Genomic DNA, 24,810 nt, shown 5'->3' on the forward strand with positions numbered 1-24,810 from the left:
TTTTTATTGAATTTCAATTTTTAAAAAAACCCAAATTAACATCAAGTTTAATATCAAATTGAATACATAATTTAAAAGTTGACTTCCCACCCTTCTTCCATGGCAGGAAAAGTGTTAAATGCATCAAAATAAAAGGAACAATTTCTGTCCCATCAGGAAGCATGGTACAGGACTATACTTTTTTTTATAAACATTATATGCAACCAAGAATGAAAAATTATCTTATCAGAATTCCTGGGAGTTTGTTTGCTGGAAGTAAGATTAGCACCTAAAACTGTCTGTGCCATAATTATCTGTGGGCCTGTAAGCATGTGTAATGATGCAGTTACACGTTTTGTATATTTATTCACATAAGAAATATAAATCAAAATTCCCACAACACTTAACAGGTACACACAGACCATGTTCAAAGCATGGAAGACAGAAATAGGCAAACTATCCCCAACCCCATCCCCACTAACCCCCCTGGCGTACTACCCATTATTCCACCATGCAGCACAAGACCTCTAGATAAAAATTTGGCAAGCCAAAGGCTTATATCACCTAATAGACTTTTATAAAAATAACAAACCTTTGTCAACACAAGAGATACAAGACAAACTAGAAGACACCCAAATGCCCTGGTTAACATGCCCTGGCGTACTACCCATTATTCCACCATGCAGCACAAGACCTCTAGATAAAAATTTGGCAAGCCAAAGGCTTATATCACCTAATAGACTTTTATAAAAATAACAAACCTTTGTCAACACAAGAGATACAAGACAAACTAGAAGACACCCAAATGCCCTGGTTAACACAACACCAACTACATGCCCTCTTAAACAACCCAACAGTAAAATCAGCAGCAACTCGGCCCCTGACAACCTTCAAAAACCTCCTCCTAACAACAAAGGGAAACGGTAAAGGGATGGTTTCCGCAATATACAAAATACTACTCCAAAATCCTGCAAATCCCCTAGACGCAATCAAAAAACAATGGGAGAATGACATAGGCTACGAGATTAACCCCACTCAATGGACCAGAATGTGGTCTAAACCCCCCTTTAAATCCATATCAACGAAAAGAAAAGAACCCACTCTGAAACTCACCTACAGGTGGTACCTAACACCAAGAAAACTAGTGCTAATATGCCCAGGAACCTCACCAAAATGCTGGAGAGGGTGCACCTCCACAGGCACATCCCTCCACATGTGGTGGGAGTGCCCCAAAATCCAACTATTCTGGACAACAGCCATACGAAATAACTAAGCAAGTATTAGACATCACCCCAGAATTGGCCCTACTAAACATCTTCCAAGACAACAATGCCCATTTACACCACAAAGCACTCATAACCCACCTACTTTCAGCAGCCAGAAACACCATAACCAGACACTGGAGAGACCTGTCAGGAGTAAGCATGGACCAATGGTACCAAATAGCATGGGAAACAGCCCTACTAGAAAAATTAACCAATAAACTGAAACTGACACGGGGACAGACAGAAGACGCTGCCTTTACCCCGGTATGGCTCCCCTTTATCACGCACACAGCCCAATGACAACAAGACAATGACAATAATCCACCAACAGCATATAAATCAATATGGCTAACCTGATCCAAAACACCCACCCACCCCACTCACACACAAAAACAAAGCCAATCACAAACAAACAACCACACCCTAGGCCAACCCCAACCTCTTTCACCACCAGAGGAACACAAGTGAACAGCAGAGAACCGGCACGAGTAACACTGACACCAAACCCTATATACATTAAGCAAAATAGAAACATTGCCACCCAACCCCACCCATCTCCCCCCCTCCACCCCTTTTCTTCCAAAAGAAAAAAGGAAAAAAGAAATATAAATCAATGTCAACCCTGCCAACCCTACCCTAGAAGCATTCTTATGTTTTTAAGACCACACAATGAACAATAAAAGATGTTCTCCTAATTCCACCAAAATTAAAGCACAGCATTGACATGCTACCCTGAACCAGCTAAAATGAAAAAGTACAAAAAAAAAGACGATTGCTGAGATCAGTAATACTTCCTCTTCCCTTTTGGGTGCGGAAAACCTCTTAAATATGAGAAATCAGGTGATACTACTGCAATTATTAAACCAAGCCTCATCACTTGGCACCACATTTACAAAGCACAGGTGTGAGCTTCAAAGTATCTCTAGATGCTGAATGCTGCAATCCTATCCTGACATGGTTTGGACTCCCTTCCAACTCTACAATTCTATGATTCCATGAATGGAATATGTTCCATTGACCTCAATGAGATTTACACACACATCTATAAGAACTGTGCTGCGTGACATGGTTTAGAAACCAAGTCAACAAGTTGTTAGCTTGATTGAAGTCAGTGCAGAAAACCACAGTGAGGTCTGCATTCTAGATTTTTAACAGGTTACTCTGGATCCCACCAAGATCACATATTTAATTCAGAGATACTCAGCTGCCCCAGAATACTATTCTCCAGTCTGTGGTCTGGAAGAGGGAGAATGCTGCAATCCTATCCTGACATGGTTTGGACTCCCTTCCAACTCTACAATTCTATGATTCCATGAATGGAATATGTTCCATTGACCTCAATGAGATTTACACACACATCTATAAGAACTGTGCTGCGTGACATGGTTTAGAAACCAAGTCAACAAGTTGTTAGCTTGATTGAAGTCAGTGCAGAAAACCACAGTGAGGTCTGCATTCTAGATTTTTAACAGGTTACTCTGGATCCCACCAAGATCACATATTTAATTCAGAGATACTCAGCTGCCCCAGAATACTATTCTCCAGTCTGTGGTCTGGAAGAGGGAGAATGCTGCAATCCTATCCTGACATGGTTTGGACTCCCTTCCAACTCTACAATTCTATGATTCCATGAATGGAATATGTTCCATTGACCTCAATGAGATTTACACACACATCTATAAGAACTGTGCTGCGTGACATGGTTTAGAAACCAAGTCAACAAGTTGTTAGCTTGATTGAAGTCAGTGCAGAAAACCACAGTGAGGTCTGCATTCTAGATTTTTAACAGGTTACTCTGGATCCCACCAAGATCACATATTTAATTCAGAGATACTCAGCTGCCCCAGAATACTATTCTCCAGTCTGTGGTCTGGAAGAGGGAGCAGAGTTGTATTTTTCTTCTTCTTTGCCATGCAAGCTAACCCCTACCCATAGTCAGTCTCCACAATCCAAAGACTCCTACAGATAATAATAATAATAATAATAATAATAATAATAATAATAATAATAATAATAATTTATTATTTATACCCTGCCCATCTGGCTGAGTTTCCCCAGCCACTCTGAGCGGCTCCTAATCAAGTGTTAAAAACAGTACAGCGTTACATATTAAAAACTTCCCTGAACAGGGCTGCCTTAAGATGTCTTCTGAATGTCAGGTAAAATCTTTGACATCTGATGGGAGGGCGTTCCACAGGACGGGCGTCACTACCGAGAAGGCCCTCTGTCTGGTTCCCTGTAGCCTCACTTCTCACAATGAGGGAACCGCCAGAAGGCCCTCGGCGCTGGATCTCAGTGTCCGTGCTGAACGATGGGGGTGGAGACGCTCCTTCAGATAGCAGCATAGTTGTGGAACACATTTACTCAGGCATAGTGGTGCCCGAAGCTGTTGCCCCAGATTTTCAGGCTTAGGGGGTGGGTGGGATTTGACTGACACGTTCTACATTGAAGATCATTATTTCCTTAGACTTGATTAGAGGATGGATAAGGAGAAGAGGACTTGACTCCAAAGAGAGGAAAAGGGGAGGACTACAAGTAATCAGCTAAGAAATACTCCTGCAGCAGGGGTAGAACTAATCAGTGGTGGTTTGTACAGATGCTCAGCGAAAACATGAATAAGAACTTCAGAAGAAACCTGCTGGATCAGACCAGAGGCCTGTCCAACCCAGCATCTTGTTCTGATGGTGGACAAACAGATGCCTATGGGAAACTCATAAGTGTAGGAATAGTTCCCTAAGTTCAAAATGATCTTTAATAGCACAGTATCTAGTCCCTATATCATGAAAGTGAGATGTCCTTCCAATGAGGTGAGCAAGCTGTACTGATGCTTATTGCTCTTTGTTTAATGGGAGAACAGATGCATATGCATCCTAATTTTTTACATCTATCATCTATCAATATCTATATCTATCTATCATCTATCTATCTATCATCTATCTATCTATCTATCATCTATCTATCATCTATCTATCATCTATCTATCTATCTATCTATCTATCTATCTATCTATCTATCTATCTATCATCTCTATCATCTATCTATCTATCTATCATCTATCTATCTATCTATCATCTATCTATCTATCTATCTATCTATCTATCTATCTATCTATATCTATCTATCACCTATCTATCATTTATCTATCTATCATCTATCTATCATTTATCTATCTATCATCTATCTATCTATCATCTATCTCTATCTAGCATCTGTCTATCTATCATCTATCTATCTATCTATCTATCTATCTATCTATCTATCTATATCTATCTATCATCTATCTATCATTTATCTATCTATCATCTATCTATCTATCATCTATCTCTATCTAGCATCTGTCTATCTATCATCTATCTATCTATCTATCTATCTATCTATCTATCTATCTATCTACCGGTATCTATCTATCTATCTATCTATCTATCTATCTATCTACCTACCTACCGTATTTTTCACTCTATAAGACCATAAGACGCACCTAGTTTTTAGAGGAAGAAAACAAGAAAAAAAAATATTCTGAATCCCAGAAGCCAGAACAGCAAGACGGATCTCTGCGCAGCAATCCCTCTTGCTGTTCTGGCTTCTGGGATAGCTGCGCAGCCTGCATTCGCTCCATAAGACGCACACACATTTCCCCTTATTTTTTAGGAGGGAAAAAGTGTGTCTTATAGAGCGAAAAATATCTCTATCTCATCTACTGATACACACATGAATGAGAAAACTATACTGAAATGTTTTTATAAATCACTGGGCTGTTGCTGTAGGTGGAAGGGTAACACTGCTGATCATCACTACTATTCTCAAAGGCTGGTGAGAGCATCTACGCTGGTGTCTCTCTGTGCATGATTGAGGGAGGAGAGTTCAATTTTAATAGATTTCCATTTTAGCCATTAAAGTAGAAATGGGGGACCTGTTGCCCTACATGTTTTGCTGGTCTCCAGCTCCCAGCAGCCCCATCCAGAACGGTCAACGATGTGAGATGATGGCAGTTGCAAATCAGCAACATCTGGATGGCCACAGGTCTCCATTGCTGCATCACTGGATAGTCCCACTAGGCCAAATTAAAGTGCCAAACCTATTCATCGTGTGTAAAAGATGGAAAGACAAGCTTATTGTTAATAAACAATGTAAATAAAGACCGTACTGAGTCAAAACCACCTTTCTTTGTTATTCCTCTTATCAGCCTCTGATGTTGAGATAAGCTCTCCATATGTGCTATACCTGAAAGAGCATTTCTACCCCCATCATTCAGCATGGACAGCATGGACATCCAGCTCCAAGGCCTTTCTGGCAGTTCCGTCACTGTGAAAAGTGATGTTCCAGGGAACCAGGCAGAGGGCCTTCTTGGTAGTGGCGCTCTCCCTGCAGAACGCCCTCCTAGCAGATGTCAAGGAGACAAATAACTATAGAACTTTAAAAGACACTTGAAGGCAGCCCTGTATAGGGAAGTTTTTAATGTTTATGTTTTTATTATGCTTTTATGTTTTTGGAAGCTGCCCAAAGTGGCTAGGGCAACCCAGTCAGATGAGTGGGGTACAAATAATAAATTTATTATAATCATTATATTTTTAAAGTCCATACATATTGGACCTATGTTTCTGTGGTGGGAGGGCTTTTTCCCCTATTGGAAGCAACTATTTGTCTCACTACTGTGATAAGAAAGAAGACCATTTTTTATGCTTGACATTTGGATTGATATCGTTTTCCATTGACAGTAGGACAAAAGGACTTACATGGAATCAGGTACAAGACATTGTCCCATTATGGCAGATGACAGTCAGTAAAAAAAAAAAAAAAAAAACCAGGTCCAGATATATTTACCGTATTTTTCGCTCCATAAGATGCACTTTTTCCCTCCTAAAAAGTAAGGTGTGTTTTATGTAGCAAATGCAGGCGGGAGGCTCTGCTCAGCGCTGCCTTCAAAGAGCTGCGTGGAGCGTGTGTGCGGCTCTTGGGGGCTTTCACCCGAGGAGGGAGAAGGGCAGCCCGTCAGTCCCTTCTCCCTCCTTGGGGAAAAGCCCCCAAGAGGCTAGGCGCGGCTCTTTAAAGAGCGCACGGCTCTTGCTGGCTTTTCTGGGAGGTGGGAGAAGGGACAGAGGGCAGTCCCTCAGTCCCTTCCCCCACCTCTCAGAAAAGCCCCCAAGAGCTGCGCTCCCTTTAAAGAGCCACATGGAGCGTGTTTGCAGCTCTTAGGGGCTTTTCCCCAAGGAGGGAGAAGGGCAGCCAGTCATGGGCTGCCCTTTTCCCTCCTCAGGGAAAAGCCTGCAAGCGCCACACACACGCTCCACGCGACTCGTGAAAGGGAGTGCTGAGCAGAGCCTGGGATGCATACAGGCTCTGCTCAGCACTCCCTTAAAAGAGCTGTGTGGAGCGTGTTTGCGGTTCTTGGGGGCGTTTCCCCGAGGAGGGAGAAGGGACTGACGGGCTGCCCTTCTCTTTCCTCGGGGGAAAGCCCCCCCCCCCCCATGCTCCACACAGCTCATGAAAGGGAGCGCTGAGCAGAGCGTGGGATGCATACAGGCTCTGCTCAGTGCTCCCTTTAAAGATTTTTTTCTCTCTTGCATTCCCCCTCTAAAAACTAGGTGCGTCTTATGGTCAGGTGTGTCTTATGGAGCAGGAAAATACAGTAAGCAATCAATACACCACACATGGAGGACTGTGCCTTTAAGCTTACATCCTCTCCAGCATAAAGGCTAGAGAATATAGTTAGCTCTTGAGGAAGTTGTGGAGACTGAGGATTGCTACTTTCCCACAGATCCCTAAGTCTCCTCCTCCGGTTCCTTCCCAAGCAATCTGAAGCGCCATCATTTTGCCTGTCTTTGCTCTGCCCTTTTCATACATCTTCTGGTTCTGGGAGACCGGAGAAGAGCGGAGCTGCTCACAGCAGGAGGAGGAACCCCTTGGCTACCTCTGCAGCCTGCCTAATCTCTGCCTCTTAGCTCCTCTCCAGCCTCTTCCTGCTCATTGAAGTCCTGTTACCACTTCAGCTTCCAACACCTCCTCCTCCCAGTCTGCTCCCTCTTCTCCCTCTGACCACTCATTGTCATCCCACCCTGGCTCTGAACAGGGGCGAAGGAAGGCGCTGTCATACCTGGGGCGGGCGTCACTACATAGGGTGTGTGTGTGGCGTTGCTACATACGACGCATGCGCCATACGTAGTGACGCCACACATGCGCTGTATAGCGGTTTGCCGCAGGCGCCGCTCCAGCACCATACAGACGGTGCCGGGATCCCCCCAGAGCTGCTACAGCTGCAAATGGAGGATCCTCCAAAGGCGGCTGCGGTGGCGCAATGGCTGCTCGTGCCCCTGCGAGCCCCTGTGGGATGACTTCTTGTCACCCCCGCAGTCATGGAACCCGGGGCATACAGCTCCCCACACCCCCTGTTGTGACACCACTGGCTCTGAGTCTTCTTCACTTGGGGGTTCCCCAGCTGGTACCTCCCAACACTATTCTGCCAGACCATGACAGTTAAGTAACAAAGGTCCTGCTGTCATGGATGAGCCAATGATACGGCAGGGTGTTGGGCTTCCTCAGCAACACAAGTAGCATCTTGATAGCAGCAGTCCAGTAAAACATCTCTCTCCCCCCCCCCCCTTCATTAAAATACACATGCCTTGGTAACTTAAAAAAAAAAGTATTATGAGGTGCTTTGAGCACAATTTCTTTTTGGGTGGAAAAGCAGGATACAAATTAAATGACTGGCCCCTGAACATGTGAACCGACTGTTTGATGTGACATGAACATACAGCTGGGATAGCTCAGTCAGTAGAGCATGAGACTCTTAATCTCAAGGTTATGAGTTCAAGTCCCATGTTGGGCAAAAGATTCCTGCATTGCAGGGAGTTGGACTAGATGACACTTGCGGTCCCTTCCAACTCTACAGTTCTATGATTTCAGTTGATCTGTGGTGGTCATTCAAAGCAGCAAGACACCACATGAAACTTTGAATGTTAAGATGATGCAGGATAGAAAATAATCTGGCACTAATAAATTAATGGAAAGACGTATGAAAATATGTGAACCGTATGAACAAGGTTGAAATTTTGACAAATAGCAGGTTAAAATTAAAGATCCATATATTTGAAAGTAAAGCTCAAAATTGGAAACATAAACTTCTGAAGATTACAAAATAAGACTTGAAAGAAGGCGAAGTACTGCTGAATATAATTTTATAAATGGGAACGCAGGAAAGGGGGATGTGAGGAAGCTCTTGTTTCTTTTCTTTTCTTTCTTTTTCTTTCTTCTATGTTGGTGATGGTGTTTTATGTGTTGGCTGATGTATTGTTTAAAATCTTCAATAAATATTTTATATATATAAAAAAAGACACCACATGAAACTGCCAGCACGAAGGAATAAGCAAGAATATATGAGGCAGCCCCAGTACATGACAGAATCCTGGGAAGTGGCCAAAGTAAAGAGATTGAAGGCTAAACTGAAAGTTCTTTGTGGAGAACTTTGGGTCCAAATTGTGTGTATGTGTGTGTCAAAAGTTGTTGCCTCAGCGCACCTCCACCCCAACTGCTGCCTGTTTCACATTAGGAAGCGTTCTTCTGCCACCAGTGGTGCTCCCCCTGGTGGATGACAGACACAGTTTGTGTTTCGCATGGGAAGCTGCTTTGCACCAAGTCAGACCATGGGTCCATCCAGCTTACTATTGTCTACACTGGTTTCTAATGTTGTATTATTTTGGGAGGTCATAAAGCTACCAATACTTCTGTGAAATGTCAGAATGGGGGTATAAAATCAACACACCAAATAAGGATGTGTGCAGACAAGGGATCATTGACGTATCGGAATATTCGATCCAGTTCACATTGAAAGGTGAACCTGCCTAATTTGCACTTTCCATAACAATACAGTGGTACCTCAGGTTAAGAACTTAATTCGTTCTGGAGGTCCATTCTTAACCTGAAACTGTTCTTAACCTGAAGCACCACTTTAGCTAATGGGGCCTCCCACTGCCGCCACGCCGCAGGAGCACGATTTCGGTTCTCATCCTGAAGCAAAGTGCTTAACCTGAGGTACTATTTCTGGGTGAGCAGAGTCTGTAACCTGAAGCGTCTGTAACCTGAAGCGTCTGTAACCTGAGGTACCACTGTACAAGGACCAAAACACTGTTGGAGGAACTGGACAAGGAGGAAGAGGTTAATTTCCTTCATGAGTGCAAATCATCCTATGTATGAGATAAGACAACAGGCCAAAGGTCAGCCAAGACAGCTGCTATGATGATGGCCCAGTGCCATCTATCTAAGTGACTGAGACAGGCCAGCTCATTAGTCAGTCAGTGAGTCTGTCTGTGTGCCAGGGTCAGTCTTGAGAAGTGAGTCGGAGTCTGTGTAAAATCTAGAATTTCTGGAACAACAGAGATACTTTTTGTTTGTATATATCTGTATCTGCATCTGCAAAGTCTACCAGTTGTATGTACAGTGGTACCCCGCAAGACGAATGCCTCGCAAGACGGAAAACCCGCAAGACGAAAGGGTTTTCTGTTTCGGAGGCGCTTCGCAAGACGAATTTCCCTATGGGCTTGCTTCGCAAGACGAAAGCCCATAGGGAAATCTCCGGGGACCTGTTTTAAATTGCTGGCGGTCGGGAGCAAAGACTTTCGCCCACAGCCGGCCTTCAGAAGAGGTCCTGGACCTCTTCTGAAGGCTGGCGGGGGGCAAAAGTCTTTGCTCCCCCCCGCCTGCCTTCCCGGGACAGCGGAGACTTCTCCGCTGCCCCGGGCGATCTTAAAATGCTGGCGGGCGGGAGCGAACGCTTCGCTCCCGACCCCCAGCATTTTAAAATCTTTGGGCGAGTGCCTGCAAGCCTCGCGCGCCCGGCAGGAGGTCCCGCCGGGTGCGCGAGGCTTGGGGCGGCAGCCTGTCACCCGAAGCACGGGGAGCCCTCCGGAGGGCTTCCCCTGCTTCGGGCGAGTGTCCGCAAGCCTCGCGCACCCGGCAGGAGGTCCCGCCGGGTGCGCGAGGCTTGGGGCGGCAGCCTGTCACCCGAAGCACGGGGAGCCCTCCGGAGGGCTTCCCCTGCTTCGGGCGAGTGCCTGCAAGCCTCGCGCACCCGGCAGGAGGTCCCGCCGGGTGCGCGAGGCTTGGGGCGGCAGCCTGTCACCCGAAGCACGGGGAGCCCTTCGGAGAGCTCCCCTTGCTTTGGGCGAGTGCCTGCAAGCCTCGCGCGCCCGGCAGGAGGTCCCGCCGGGTGCGCGAGGCTTGGGGCGGCAGCCTGTCACCCGAAGCACGGGGAGCCCTTCGGAGGGCTTCCCCTGCTTCGGGCGAGTGTCTGCAAGCCTCGCGCACCCGGCAGGAGGTCCCGCCGGGTGCGCGAGGCTTGGGGCGGCAGCCTGTCACCCGAAGCACGGGGAGCCCTCCGGAGGGCTTCCCCTGCTTCAGGCGAGTGCCTGCAAGCCTCGCGCACCCGGCAGGAGGTCCCGCCGGGTGCGCGAGGCTTGGGGCGGCAGCCTGTCACCCGAAGCACGGGGAGCCCTCCGGAGGGCTTCCCCTGCTTCGGGCGAGTGTCCGCAAGCCTCGCGCACCCGGCAGGAGGTCCCGCCGGGTGCGCGAGGCTTGGGGCGGCAGCCTGCCACCCGAAGCACGGGGAGCCCTCCGGAGGGCTTCCCCTGCTTCGGGCGAGTGCCTGCAAGCCTCGCGCACCCGGCAGGAGGTCCCGCCGGGTGCGCGAGGCTTGGGGCGGCAGCCTGTCACCCGAAGCACGGGGAGCCCTCCGGAGGGCTTCCCCTGCTTCGGGCGAGTGCCTGCAAGCCTCGCGCACCCGGCAGGAGGTCCCGCCGGGTGCGCGAGGCTTGGGGCGGCAGCCTGTCACCCGAAGCACGGGGAGCCCTCCGGAGGGCTTCCCCTGCTTCGGGCGAGTGTCCGCAAGCCTCGCGCACCCGGCAGGAGGTCCCGCCGGGTGCGCGAGGCTTGGGGCGGCAGCCTGCCACCCGAAGCACGGGGAGCCCTCCGGAGGGCTTCCCCTGCTTCGGGCGAGTGTCTGCAAGCCTCGCGCACCCGGCAGGAGGTCCCGCCGGGTGCGCGAGGCTTGGGGCGGCAGCCTGTCGCCCGAAGCACGGGGAGCCCTTCGGAGAGCTCCCCTTGCTTTGGGCGAGAAGTCTCTGCTGCCCCGGGCGATCTTAAAATGTTGGCGGGCGGGAGCGAAGCGTTCGCTCCCGCCCCCCAGCATTTTAAAATCTCCCCGGGACAGCAGAGACTTCGCTCCCGCCCGCCAGCATTTTAAAATCGCCCGGGACAGCAGGGGCTTTTAAAATGCTGGCGGTCGGCAGCAAAGCCCTCCTGTCCCCGGAGCTTGCGGGGCGGGAGGTGGGAAGAAGGGCTTTTTTTCCCACCGCCAGCCTTCAGAACAGCCTTCTGAAGGCTGGCAGTGGGAAAAAAGCCCTTGTCCCCCCCCCCCCCCAGCCTTCAGAAGAGGTCGGGGAACAGACTGTCCCCGGACCTGGTCTGAAGGTGGTTTCCCTAGGAACGCATTAATTGATTTTCAATGCATTCCTATGGGAAACCGTGCATCGCAAGACGAAAAACTCGCAAGAAGAAAAAACTTGCGGAACGAATTAATTTCGTCTTGCGAGGCACCACTGTATATATCAGTGTCCGGAATACAAAAATTGCATTATACTGTACAGTGATACCTCGGGTTAAGTACTTAATTTGTTCCAGAGGTCCGTTCTTAACCTGAAACTGTTCTTAACCTGAAGCACCACTTTAGCTAGTGGGGCTTCCTGCTGCTGCCGCGCCACCGGAGCACAATTTATGTTCTCATAAGCAAAGTTCTTAATCCGAGATACTATTTCTGGGTTAGCGGAGTCTGTAACCTGAAGCGTATGTAACCTGAAGCATATGTAACCCGAGGTTCCACTGTATTAGGGGAAACTGCTCTGCAAAAAAAGGGAGAAGTGTTTAAGGCAAAATCTCATAAAAACACGTGTAGAAATGGACACTAAAATGCTGGTGAACTTTGATGATGCTTTTACAAAATCACCAACTGGTGTGGAAATGTGGAGAAATGAATTTAAGATTGGGAAAATGAAAAATCGAGGAAAACTGAAACTGATAGGGGAATGCGGGATTTCAAAGGATAGTTGTGTTTTAGTTTGCATATTGTTTTGCAGAGTGTGAATTAGGTAATCCACCTTTCCATGGGGATGAAATTGGCTATCTGACGTTCAGAAGACATCTGAAGGTAGCCCTGTTTAGGGAAGTTTTTAATGACTGATATATTAATGTATTCTTAATCTTTTGTTGGAAGCCACCCAGAGTGGCTGGGGAAACCCAGCCAGATGGGAGGGGAATGAATGAATGAATCTCCCTCATCCCTAACTGAATTGCAAGTGTGGGCAAAATGATTCATTGCTCCACAAGTGATCTTCACATATGTTTTAGGCTGCAGTCCACATGTTCCCCATGACTTAAGGGACTTTACAGAGCACAACATTATCTGCAGTCCTGCTAGGACAGAAGGGGCATTTGTAAGAACACTGCTGGGCCAGATCAGGCACCCAATGACAGTACGACGAGTTAAACTACATAGGAGTACACTTCGGCTGTGAGACCAAATTGTCCCAGGACAGCCACATCTCAATATGCATCTTTCACACCCCTACTGTTCACTCCGTTGCTCTGTCTTGAGAAAGGGCAATCTGTGTTGTGTACATACTGGGTGAGAAACCTGTAAACCTCCAGGTGCTTTTGGACATTCATTCCTTACCTGTGGCTGTGATGGCTGTGGCTGGTAGGAACTAAAGTTCAGTGACATTGGTTGAGCCATAGATGCACAACCCCTGCTTGAGTATGTTCACAAAAAGGCCTTTAAAAACAGTATTTTATTTAGAACTATCGGAAGGCATGGCTATATGATAGGTTATGACATACCCCTCAACTGTCCTGATTTGAGCTGGAATTACAGAAGCTATCCCGGCTTCTGATTGGCTCCTGAGATGTTGGCCCATTTTGCCTCCCACAAGAGTATGGCCCCAAAAGATGTCCCTTTGGGGAGGCGCACTCTCTCACAAGTCACCTGGCTCACTCAAGAGTGCAGCTCCCAAACCATGCACCCCAACTTTCCTCTGAGGCATGTTGGAGGGTATGTTGTGAACATCAGGCCTCTTTCAGACCTGTGGCCCTGATTTGGATGCCTCTCTCACCCATAGTGGCTGCTATATCTTATATAAAAACAGAAGGAGACAGGGTGAGGGGCTCATAAGACAGAAAGAGACAACCATACTTGCAACGGCAATGCAATATAATCTTGGGGGACTTTTCAACAAGGCTCCAACAGCTTGTACCAGGGCTGGGGGACCTCAGGTCTGGTGGCCAACAGCAGTCCTCTTGGCCTCTCAGCCCAACCCATGGGATTCCCCTCAAGCCACCCTCATTTCCCCAGACCACACATTCACGGTTCCTGCTCTGTGCCTACCTTGAGTTCTTTTACTTGGCTGGAATGTGTTCATGAAGTATAATACAGTGGTGCCCCGCAAGACGAATGCCTCGCAAGACGGAAAACCCGCTAGACGAAAGGGTTTTCCGTTTTTGAGTTGCTTCGCAAGACGATTTTCCCTATGGGCTTGCTTCGTAAGACGAAACGTCTTGCTAGTCTTGCTATTTTTTTCCGCTCCCCCCCCCCTTTTTCTAAGCCGCTAAGCCACTAATAGCCTTTTAGCCGCTAAGCCGCTAAGCCTTTAATAGCCGCTAAGCCGCTAAACCGCTAATAGCGCTAATCCGCTTAGCCGCTAATAGGGTTGCTTCAGGCAAAAAGAGGTCCCCTACTTCCAAGGAAGCTACAGGAATGGATGGGAAAGAAGACCCTCCAAGCTTAGCTGTTGCTGATGTTGCTGATGCAACGTAGCAGGACGTGAAAGATCTGGACAAGCTGCAACATATGCAGAGGAGGGCGACCAAGATTATCAAGGGTCTGGAAACCACGACCTATGATGAACAGTTGAGGGAGTTAGGTATTTTCAGCCTGGAGAAGAGGAGACTGAGAGGAGCTATGACAGCCATCTTCAAATATCTAAAAGGCTGTCACATGGAGGATGGAGCAAGCTTGTTTAATAATAATAATAATAATAATAATAATAATAATAATAATAATAATAATTTATTTATACCTTGTCCATCTGGCTGGGCTTCCCCAGCCACTCTGGGTGGCTTCCAGCTGAATATTAAAATACAGTAATACATCAAACATTAAAAGCTTCCCTAAACAGGGCTGCCTTCAGATGTCTTCTAAAAGCTTGGTAGTTGTTTTTCTATTTGACATCTGATAGGAAGGCATTCCACAGGGCGGGCGCCACTACCGAGAAGGCCTTCTGCCTGGTTCCCTGTAACTTGGCTTCTCGCAGTGAGGGAACTGCCAGAAGGCCCTCAATGCTGGACCTCAGTGTCCAGGTAGAACTACGGGGGTGGAGACGCTCCTTCAGATATACTGGACCGAGGCCATTTAGGGCTTTAAAGATCAGCACCAACACTTTGAATTGTGCTTGGAAAAGTACTGGGAGCCAGTGTAAGTCTTTCAAGACTGGTGTTATGTGGTCTCGGCGGCCGCTTCCAGTCACCAGTCTAGACGCCGTATTCTGGATTAGTTTCTGGGTCACCTTCAAAGGTAGCCCCACGTAGAGCACATTGCAGTAGTCCAAGCGGGAGATAACCAGAGCATGCACAGAGCATGCTTACTCCTGCTCTGGAGGCTAGGACCCAAACCAATGGATTCAAGTTACAAGAATGTTGATTCCGACTAAACATCAGAAAGAACTTTCTGAGGGTAAGAGCAGTTCCACAGTGGAGGCTGTGGATTCTCCTTCATTAGAGGTTTTTAAGCAGAGCTTGGATGGCCGTAGCTGAGATTTCTGCATTGCAAGGCACTGGAAAAGATGGCACTCAGGGTCCCTTCCAACTCTTCAGTTTTATGAGGCAGTTTACATAGACCAATGAAGCCATGCACGTAAGCCGGGCTGTCTTTCAGATAGTTTTATATGATTGCTGATGTCTCTGTCCTGCAGTGAAAGAACACAGATAAGAGCTTGGGCCATGTGTGTCAGGTCAAAATGACCGTGCCAACCTTATGTCTAAATACAAATGTTTCGAAACCTTCCAGCTCATCATGGCCATCCACAATTCTCCTTCTGGAGTAAACATTTCTATATATATATTCTTAAATAATCATGTATCCTAAGTTTGCCATTTTTTTTAAAAAAAAGCAATTAAATCTCCATCATATATACTCTTAGCAAATTCAGGAAGCTGAGCCAAGACAGCGATGTAGCTAAAATTGAGAAATAAGAGAAGGTATCAACGTGTGGGAGGAAGGGGTGGTCCCAAAGTTTGCAGAAGTACAGATAAAAACATATTTAGGAAAGACAGAAAAGGCCTAAGGGGCAAGGAGGAGGAAACATCCCAAAATAGCCCAGTGAGAATTCTCCAAATTTTGCACTGCACTTCACCAACCCAATAATGAGTACAAAAATTCATATACTGGGGGAATGTGAGCATAAAAATCCATATATTAGTGAGATATTACACACACAGAGAGACACACACACACGTATATATCCTGAAGGGAATCCGCTTGCAATAAATGGGTACAAAAATGTTTACTATGAGAAATTTGCACAAAAATGCTGATTTTTCATGAAGATAGAAAATGTTGCAGAAATGTGGAGGCCTGAATTTAAGTTTGGAAAAATGAGAAACCGACAGCACCAAAACTGAAAGATCTGCCCTGCCTTACTGGTGGAATGAATGGGAGAACAACCTTTAGTATGCCAAAAGGAACCATAACTTGCTGGCTGGCTCAGATCATGAGCAGCAGCACTTCACAATTTTGTTGAAGTTGCCCCTGTTTCCTGCCCTCCTCCACCCTGCGCTTGCATCGCAGCAGTGAATAGTTTGAGGGGGCGCATCAATATTTTTCATTCTCTTTATAAAGCAAAAAAAGCCAATATGGTTGCCAACAGAATGTTTGAGCAACTTGAGTAACTAAGTTGATAACTCAGTAACTCCTCCCCCAGCACCAGATGCCTGTTAATCATTCTTTGTGTATAAAAGCTGGTGTTGTTCCCTGACATTTTCATTCACCTTGAACATGAGGGGGGTCGTTTTTGTGCTGCTCATCACTCTTGTGGGTAAGCTCCCTACTCCCTCTGCCACTAGGTAGGGATGGTGATCTCTGGGGGGGGGGGGGGCAAGGTGGAATTGGAAGTCTCACCTCACCCTATCCCAAGTGAAATCTCTATCTATCATCTATCTATCATAGATTATCTATCTGTCATATTAAATTACAATTCTTTCCACTTACAAATGTATTTCTTCCCCACACAGGGAGCCAGAAAAATGATATCGGTAAGTCAAGCTCTCATTATTAACATGCTATCTTTTTGGTAGTTACTGGCTAAAGCGTAGAAAGGTTCTCTGTGGATTTGTGTTACAGTACTTTACATTTTGCCATTCCGCCCCCGCCCCCCGCCAAAGGGCACGACACACCACAAGGGACCATGTAAGGGTTGTTTTCATTTTTGTGGCGTGGAGGGGGAGTGAGAAGGATAAATTTCTGGGAGGGTCAAGATTCACAGCACGAGTTATAGGCCTGCTCTTAGATACTGTATGTCCAAGCTGTATAGCCTATTAGTTACTAGTGTGTAAGCCTATTGAACTCAGTAGGACACACTTCCAGGTAAACATGTATAGGACTGAATTGTGCAAGGATTTTTTTAAATTATTTTTTTTGCATTCAGCTATGTTTAGGAAGGGACGCGGGTGGCGCTGTGGGTTAAAGCCTCAGCGCCTAGGACTTGCCGATCGAAAGGTCGGCGGTTCGAATCCCTGCAGTGGGGTGCGCTCCCATCGTTCGGTCCCAGCGCCTGCCAACCTAGCAGTTCGAAAGCACCCTCGGGTGCAAGTAGATAAATAGGGACCGCTTATTAGCGGGAAGGTAAACGGCGTTCCGTGTGCTGCGCTGGCTCGCCACATGCAGCTTTGTCACGCTGGCCACGTGACCCGGAAGTGTCTGTGGACAGCGCTGGCTCCCGGCCTCTAGAGTGAGATGAGCGCACAACCCTAGAGTCTGTCAAGACTGGCCCGTATGGGCAGGGGTACCTTTACCTTATGTTTAGGAATCACAGAAATTGTTATTTACATGTAAACCTGCTTTTGAGAGACACCTGTTGGTTTCAAGCTAAATTCATCATCCTAACATATACTAGAAATATTATAATTCATTCACATATTTTGCATAGTTTATTTTGTATAATTTATAGTACTTTGGGAATGTGCTCAATTCCCAAGCACCACAGATATTAGTGTTATTGTTGTGTTCTTATTTGTGTAGGGTGCTATAGGTACTCAGAATTATCTCTCCCCCTCCTTTTTAACAGAACCTGGTTTTAGCAATCTCAAATCCTACCTTTACAACTATACCGGACTCATTCAGATTGGATTGGAAGATGGGGATTTAGAAAAATCTGTCTTAAAACTGTCTTGCCAAGTAAAGATCAGCAGAGTGTCCCAGGAAGACCACATTCTTAAGGTAGATTATGATAACAATTTTTAATTTTAGTGACTAAACATACCTGCCAAGCTCTTTCTTTCTTCACCCGGAATCGTGTGGCTTTGGTTGGCTGGCATCCATCTGTCTCAGGGAGTGTGCTTTCAGGGGTGAAGTAAAACCGTCGTAGACTTACAGAGCCTGCTGTGGCTGTAGAAACCAATACAGGAGAGACTGGTTTTTTAGATAGCTGGTTTGATGTTGTTGTTTAGTCGTGTCCGACTCTTCGTGACCCCATGGACCAGAGCACGCCAGGCACTCCTGTCTTCCACTGCCTCCCGCAGTTTGGTCAAACTCATGCTGGTAGCTTCGAGAACACTGTCCAACCATCTTGTCCTCTGTCGTCCCCTTCTCCTTGTGCCCTCCATCTTTCCCAACATCAGGGTCTTTTCCAGGGAGTCTTCTCTTCTTATGAGGTGACCAAAGTATTGGTTTTATAGGAGACCATTTTAAGTGGAGAAGCGGTGGGCAGCTTAAGCATGGAAGCAAGTGTCTAGAATCTCATGAGAAGCAGGCAGAAACAGGTTGAAGGATCCCCACCCAAAGCTCTTTTCTTTAGAACAAAAATGCCATTGATGCTTTTGTTATGCGTATTGGTATGTAAGGTGATATCAACACTTGAGGCTATTGATTTCAGTGGTTCCACTCTGAAGATGACTAACATTAGATATCACCTAATACTTTTGGGTTAACTCTTTCAGCCAAAATATACAGATGTTATCAATACATTTTCATCCGTGAAGGAACTGAAGGAGAATGGCTTATTACAACTCGCACAGAAACAAAACATGGCTAGACTAGTGAGGTCCGTTTCCTCAGAATAGCTCAGAAAGACATAAGCATCAGTGTAGCTACGTGGGATCTTCTAGGAGATTTCTACTAAGCTAGTGAAGAAGATGTGGACCAGCCTACCAATGCCTGCAACTCCTAAAGAATTAGATGGCCAAACTTGAACACAAATACAGAAGTTTGGTAGCTTAACACAATTTTTTATATTGGGGTGGACAGTTGAGTTGTACGTCTGGGAAACTGATAAAAGGGGGGGGGGAGTGGACATGACAGTAACCTCATCAAATGCTTTAGAAATGTAGGAGCTGTTTGTCATTCTGATAGGCCTTGTAAAATTGAACAGAGCTTGTGAGGGTAAGCCTCCATTAAGAGAGGGGGTGGAATGAACAACCAGAAACAGATAAGGGGGAGGGTGTGTGAAAGGCAGCAGAAGAGAATAAGTTGCAAGGTTAACCAAAACGGAGGACTCTTGTACCAGAGCACAATGAAGTGTTTGCCAGCATACAACAATTTCCAGCATTGTGTCATAACACAAGGAACAGCGCTGAGGTCATGATGAACCCTACTCAGCATACTATTCTGGTCCCAGCTAGAAGGAAGAAATAAGGTTACTCAGGCATGTTTTCCATAGTTACTTGGGAGTAAGGGTCCACTCGGGAGATACATGTTCTCAGTTTTGGTGCCACATTCAAATTTAGGTAAATCTTTCTCTCCTCCTTATATGACTCTTCTGTTGCTTGCATGTAAATATTTTAATTTGGTTCAAATCTTCACTCCTCTGGTGCTTTTGCTCTTAGGTCCTTTCTCCACAAGTGGAAGAATACAATGGAAGATGGCCCAGAGATCCAACCTTCAAAACACCCACTCTCACTCAGAAGCTGGATCTATGTTTTCCTGAACCATTTAAGTTTGAATATAGAAGAGGTTGCATCGGAAATATTTATGCCCTTAAAAATGTCTCAATCGAGTGCATAAATATAATAAGGGGCATCCTGAACTTGCTGCAGATATCTGTAAATGAGATGGAGAGTGTGTACGAGCTGCAGGAGGTATGGCATTTTCTTGGTCTTTTCAGATTCTAAAATGACTCGTTTTAAGAACAAACATTAGAGTATTAGAATCATGTGTTGTTGTTTTTACATGGGAACTTTCTGAAAGTGTCCCCCAGGGCTTGTTCCTGTGAACCACTTAATTGCTTTCTAATCACTTGATTACTTAGCAATTAATGACTTGCATCTGAACAGAAGTGAGCTAACTCCGTTTCGAGCATTGTGTCCGAAATTATGAGTGGTGCTGCAAAAGCTCTTTCTGTCGTGTTTGATTTATCGTGGCTTATTCATACATTAATGGGACGCGGGTGGCGCTGTGGGTAAAACCTCAGCGCCTAGGACTTGCCGATCGCGTGGTCAGCGGTTCAAATCCCCGTGGCGGGGTGCGCTCCCGTCATTCGGTCCCAGCGCCTGCCAACCTAGCAGTTCGAAAGCACCAGTGGGAAGGTAAACGGCGTTCCGTGTGCTGCGCTGGCTCGCCAGATACAGCTTGTCACGCTGGCCACATGACCCGGAAGTGTCTGCGGACAGCGCTGGCTCCCGGCCTATAGAGTGAGATGAGCGCACATCCCTAGAGTCTGGCAAGACTGGCCCGAACGGGCAGGGGTACCTTTACCTTTATTCATACATTAAATGTGATACTGTAATGATCTAGTGATGAACATGAATCAGCATGCAGAACTATAGGGTTGGAAGAGATGTAAAGGACATCCTGCCAAACTTCCTAGGCCAGCCTTCCTTTATCTGGTATAATTCAGATGTTTTGGAGAACTGCCGTTAGCTGCAACCAGCATGGCCAGTGATCAGGGATGATGGGAGTTGTAGTCCAAAATGTCCTTAACCATCCCTATTACAATCTGTCATGCCAACTAAATCAGAGAGTGCCAAAAGTAATGTGCTACTCCAAACATTTTCTAAATTAAAGAACTTCATTGTCTGAGTAGTGCAAAACATCTGTGTAGCTTGTGATGTGAGATTATTGCATCACATGCAAATATTGATCAAGAAGCCACAATACACCTCAGGTTTCCAGCTATATAGAAGCAGTGAGATAAACATATATGTAGTGATCACATATGATGAGTGGCTTTCACATTGACCAATGAACTTTCAGACCTTGAAGATGAAAACAAAACCTTCCTAGAGATCTACATATGGGGAGGGGGGAGAATTCAACATAGGTTTCTCACCTGAATTACGCCTTGTCCACAATGATCTCATTGAAGATAAATTGATTTCAAATGATAACTTTCTCCAGATTGGGAACAATATCACCCCCCCCCCCAAGTTGCACCCATCTCTGGTACCTCAAGAGAACCATGGGTGAAGAAGAACATCAAAAATGAAATAAATTCCTTCCCACTCAGCCTATCTAAATATCTATTGCCCTGCATTGCCCATGCTTACTTATTCCCATCTTGAAAACATATGACTTTACTCACTTCACTCTGATGAGCTTAGTGTGCCTTGTTCATTCCTGATTTCTCCTTTTAACAAACTGTAACCTGAATTATGTGGGTTAATAGGAAGTGAGGGAGACAGTTATGTAGGGCACTGCATTGCTGTGGTGCACGAGACTTTCTGATGTTCCTAGGACCTAAGATTTTGTGATTTCATTGTTGTCCATTACTCTTTGCAGGATGGAGTTGGAGGAACTTGCCTCACCAAGTACATTGTCCAGGAGGACAAGGCCAATAATGTAAGCACCATTTCCCAAACCAAAGACCTCAGCAACTGCACAAACAAAGTTGTGAAGAACATTGGAATGGCCTATGTCCGGCCTTGTCCTACATGTCCTTTGGTAAGGAGCCTTAACAGCAGCCATTGATGTAAATATTCACAACGTAGGTTGCTTCAAATAGTATAAAACCAAGTTAATTTTAAAAGAACTTGATATAAGCAGTTTATTTGTCCTTCTTAGAACATCACAAACACAAGAGGGGCTGTGGCCTTCAACTACCGACTAAAATACATGGATACCGGAGCCCTGATCACACACGTTGACTCCCGGCAGGTGTATACTATCTCCCCATTCAATGAAGTTGGTAGTACTGCTGTTATGAATGCAAGGTATGTCTGACACGGTGGTATAATCAGAGCAAGGGACAAGCATGTCACCAGAATTGTGGATTGGTTTGCACATGCATTCACATCACTCTATTGGCACATGATTAGGCTGTGCTTGCTGACTGGTAGCTGAGAATGGGAAACCCTTCAAAAGCGTTGTGTCTAAGGTGATGTCAGGGGAGATGCAAGTGTTTGGAGTGTTTGATCTGTGATGGCTGCAGCATCACATGAAAATATCACTTCATTCTGTGGTCAACAAGTGATGACAACATTAAAGATATAGCAGCTCTCCTAATGGTTAGCTGATTTTATCTTGAAGTGAGAGAAGGTCAAGGACAGCCTATCTCCGTATAAACCGTCCCAGACTCTGAGTTGATCATTCCTTTCTGCGTGTGGCTCCTCCATGTGAGGTCCGGAGGGTGATAGCATGAGAATGGGCCTTTTCTGCAGTGGCTCCCCATTTGTGGCCTGCTCACCATCATTATATATTTTTAGGTGCCAGGCAAAAACATTCCTCTTCAACCAGGCCTTGGGCTGATTAATATTTATATCCTTTTAATTGTGTTTGTGGAAAAGAGGGGTTATTGTTTTGCTGTTTTGGTTAAATTATTTACTTGTGTTTTACCTTGTATTTTATTCTGTGAACCGTCCTGAGATCTTTTGATGAAGGGCAGTAATATATATACTCAGTGCTTGATGCAATGCTGGATGAAGAATGCTGCCTTGAAGCAGCTCTTATAGGGTTTGAAACAAGAGTCTGAACCCAGGACTTTCTTCATGTGAAGCATGAGATCTACCATTGAGCTGCATGTACAGGTTGTAGAATCCTAAACTGACCAATGCTTTGAGCCCTCAGACTGGGGTCCATGGTGACGCTGAACATGGATTTCTCTCAGTCGAAGTGAAGGCATTTCCTTTCAGAATCTATAGACTTCAACCTTAATCCTTCTCAGCGTTAATACATGAATTTATTTCTTACCCAATCCAGACAAAACTTGACTTTGATCGAAACAACAACCAACCAAGACAAAATGCCAGGGAACTTGCTGCAAAACTACGGAAATATTCATTATCAGTTTCCAGAAGACCTTCCCCAGATGGCTCTGCACCTAATAAAGACCGATAACCCTGAGCCACGGGTGAGACATTTCGCAACAGAAAATGAACGGAAGGCCTAGAAAATTATTTTAAATAGTCAAGGAGGGAATATAACCAGTTCCTTTCACCCTCTGTTTACCTTATAGATGGTGGAAATGCTGGAGTGGCTAATTCAGGAGAGCCAGCTACAACTCCATCCAGAAGCGCCGGCCAAGTTCTTGGAACTTATTGAACTTTCCCGAGCAGCCACCTCTGAAGATCTTGAATCTCTCTGGAAACAATTTGCAGATAGACAGCTATACAGGTATTTGATGCTGTTAATGTGCAACCCCTGTTTTTAGTCTGCATGGCCAGCTCTAGGTGTGAGTGGGGCCTCGGTGTAGTGCCCTCTAGTGGGTCCCTTCCTCTGTGCACTGGCAGTTCTTACTTGACTCGAATGGGTGGTTGGAGGTCATCATGGGTGCTCTGTGCAATTTTAAGCAACTGAAATGGTGGCTTACTAGTCAGCAGAGTGCTGGAAAAAGAGGGGACCAAGACAGCCATCAAAGGTGGGCTCCGCTGGGGCACTGGAAGTTGTCCAAGGATGTCAGGTAATTATGCTGGTCCTACCAGTCAGGGGAAACAGAAGATGATGGTCTCTCACCTTGCTTTACAGGCGCTGGCTATTGAGTGCAGTTGCTGTAGCAGGAACCACCAATACGTTTACGTTCCTGAAGCAAAGAATTCAAGAAGAGTCTCTGAATTCCTTGGAATCTGCTCTCACTCTTACTTTGGCCTTCCATTTAACAAAAACCAGTAGCCTTACCTTAAAAGCAGCAGCAGTAAGTATACTGTTTAATGTTACCTACTTCCCTAAGCAGTAGGAAGCTTCAGAGCAGCATTTTAGTCTTAGTTTTATTTCTGCCTTCAGTGAAAAAGATCACAAGAGTACAAAGCTTCTTTTTCTTTTGAATAAATGATATGCAATCAGTTTTAATCAGTTTGTAATCTCTCCACTTTTTCGAGGTGGTTAAAACGTTTGAATAATCTTGAGCCTCAGATATTGAGATTTACCTCAGAATTAATATGCTCAGCAGCCCTAAACAAATTACCGAAAATAATGACATTGTTTCAATGCTGTGTGTAATCCTTTTGTTCCCATATGACTAGTGTTTCTTCACAGTATCATTTTCTAGCTTGTTTTTTGCACTTGCTGTCCCTATCTGCTGACACTACCATTTGATACAATTGGTAGTGGTGATGACCCAGATGATTTTGTTTATGGGGTCCATGATGTCATCATAGCAGTGTGACGTCATTGGTTGTTACGCCCCATGAGATCTTGCTTCAGGTTGCATAGGGAAACAAGAGCAAATCAGTGAGGGCAAGCAGAAGAAGTAAAGTGGTGCTGAAACGGACAGCGTCAAAGCAATATATGTTTTCGTTGGGTGTCAGAATAGGGTGTGCTTTTGACGTTCTCGGGAATAAATATGTAATGGGACCAGAAGTGGAGATTTAAACTATTACACAAGGCCCATCTGTGTAGTAAGGCTTATAGATAGCAAGATGATTGGTTTTATCTTCATCATTACCTGTCCATCCTTCAGTCAAAGTTACAACAATTAAAAAAACCAAATTAAAAATTATTTTAAGGTAAAGGTACCCCTGCCCATACAGGCCAGTCTTGACAGACTCTAGGGTTGTGCGCCCATCTCACTCAAGAGGCCGGGGGCCAGCGCTGTCTGGAGACACTTCCGGGTCACGTGGCCAGCGTGACATCGCTGCTCTGGCAAGCCAGAGCCGCACACGGAAACGCCGTTTACCTTCCCGCTAGTAAGCGGTCCCTATTTATCTACTTGCACCCGGGGGTGCTTTCGAACTGCTAGGTTGGCAGGCAATGGGACCGAACGATGGGAGCGCACCCCGCCGCGGGGATTCGAACCACCGACCATGCGATCAGCAAGCCCTAGGCGCTGAGGCTTTTACCCACAGCGCCACCCACGTCCCCGAAAATTATTTTAAAAGCTTACAATTACAA

At 45.9% G+C, this 24,810-nt stretch overlaps 1 protein-coding gene across 2 annotated transcripts in view; it reads left to right on the forward strand.

The window, feature by feature from the left end:
- The first annotated feature begins 16,275 nt into the window (after positions 1-16,275).
- LOC114598435 (vitellogenin-2-like) overlaps positions 16,276-24,810 on the forward strand; it is a 28,778-nt gene continuing 20,243 nt past the window's right edge. For both annotated transcript variants that reach the window (XM_077928526.1, XM_077928527.1), the window contains exons 1-9: positions 16,276-16,372; positions 16,569-16,589; positions 17,621-17,772; positions 19,377-19,628; positions 21,268-21,429; positions 21,550-21,698; positions 22,684-22,834; positions 22,940-23,097; positions 23,449-23,614. In XM_077928526.1, coding sequence (XP_077784652.1) covers positions 16,333-16,372; positions 16,569-16,589; positions 17,621-17,772; positions 19,377-19,628; positions 21,268-21,429; positions 21,550-21,698; positions 22,684-22,834; positions 22,940-23,097; positions 23,449-23,614 — 1,251 coding nt within the window. In that variant the 5' untranslated portion in view covers positions 16,276-16,332. The remainder of the gene's footprint in view (positions 16,373-16,568; positions 16,590-17,620; positions 17,773-19,376; positions 19,629-21,267; positions 21,430-21,549; positions 21,699-22,683; positions 22,835-22,939; positions 23,098-23,448; positions 23,615-24,810) is intronic.

This window comes from Podarcis muralis, chromosome 5 (assembly GCF_964188315.1).
Source record: "Podarcis muralis chromosome 5, rPodMur119.hap1.1, whole genome shotgun sequence".
NCBI classification, from domain to species: Eukaryota; Metazoa; Chordata; class Lepidosauria; order Squamata; family Lacertidae; genus Podarcis; species Podarcis muralis.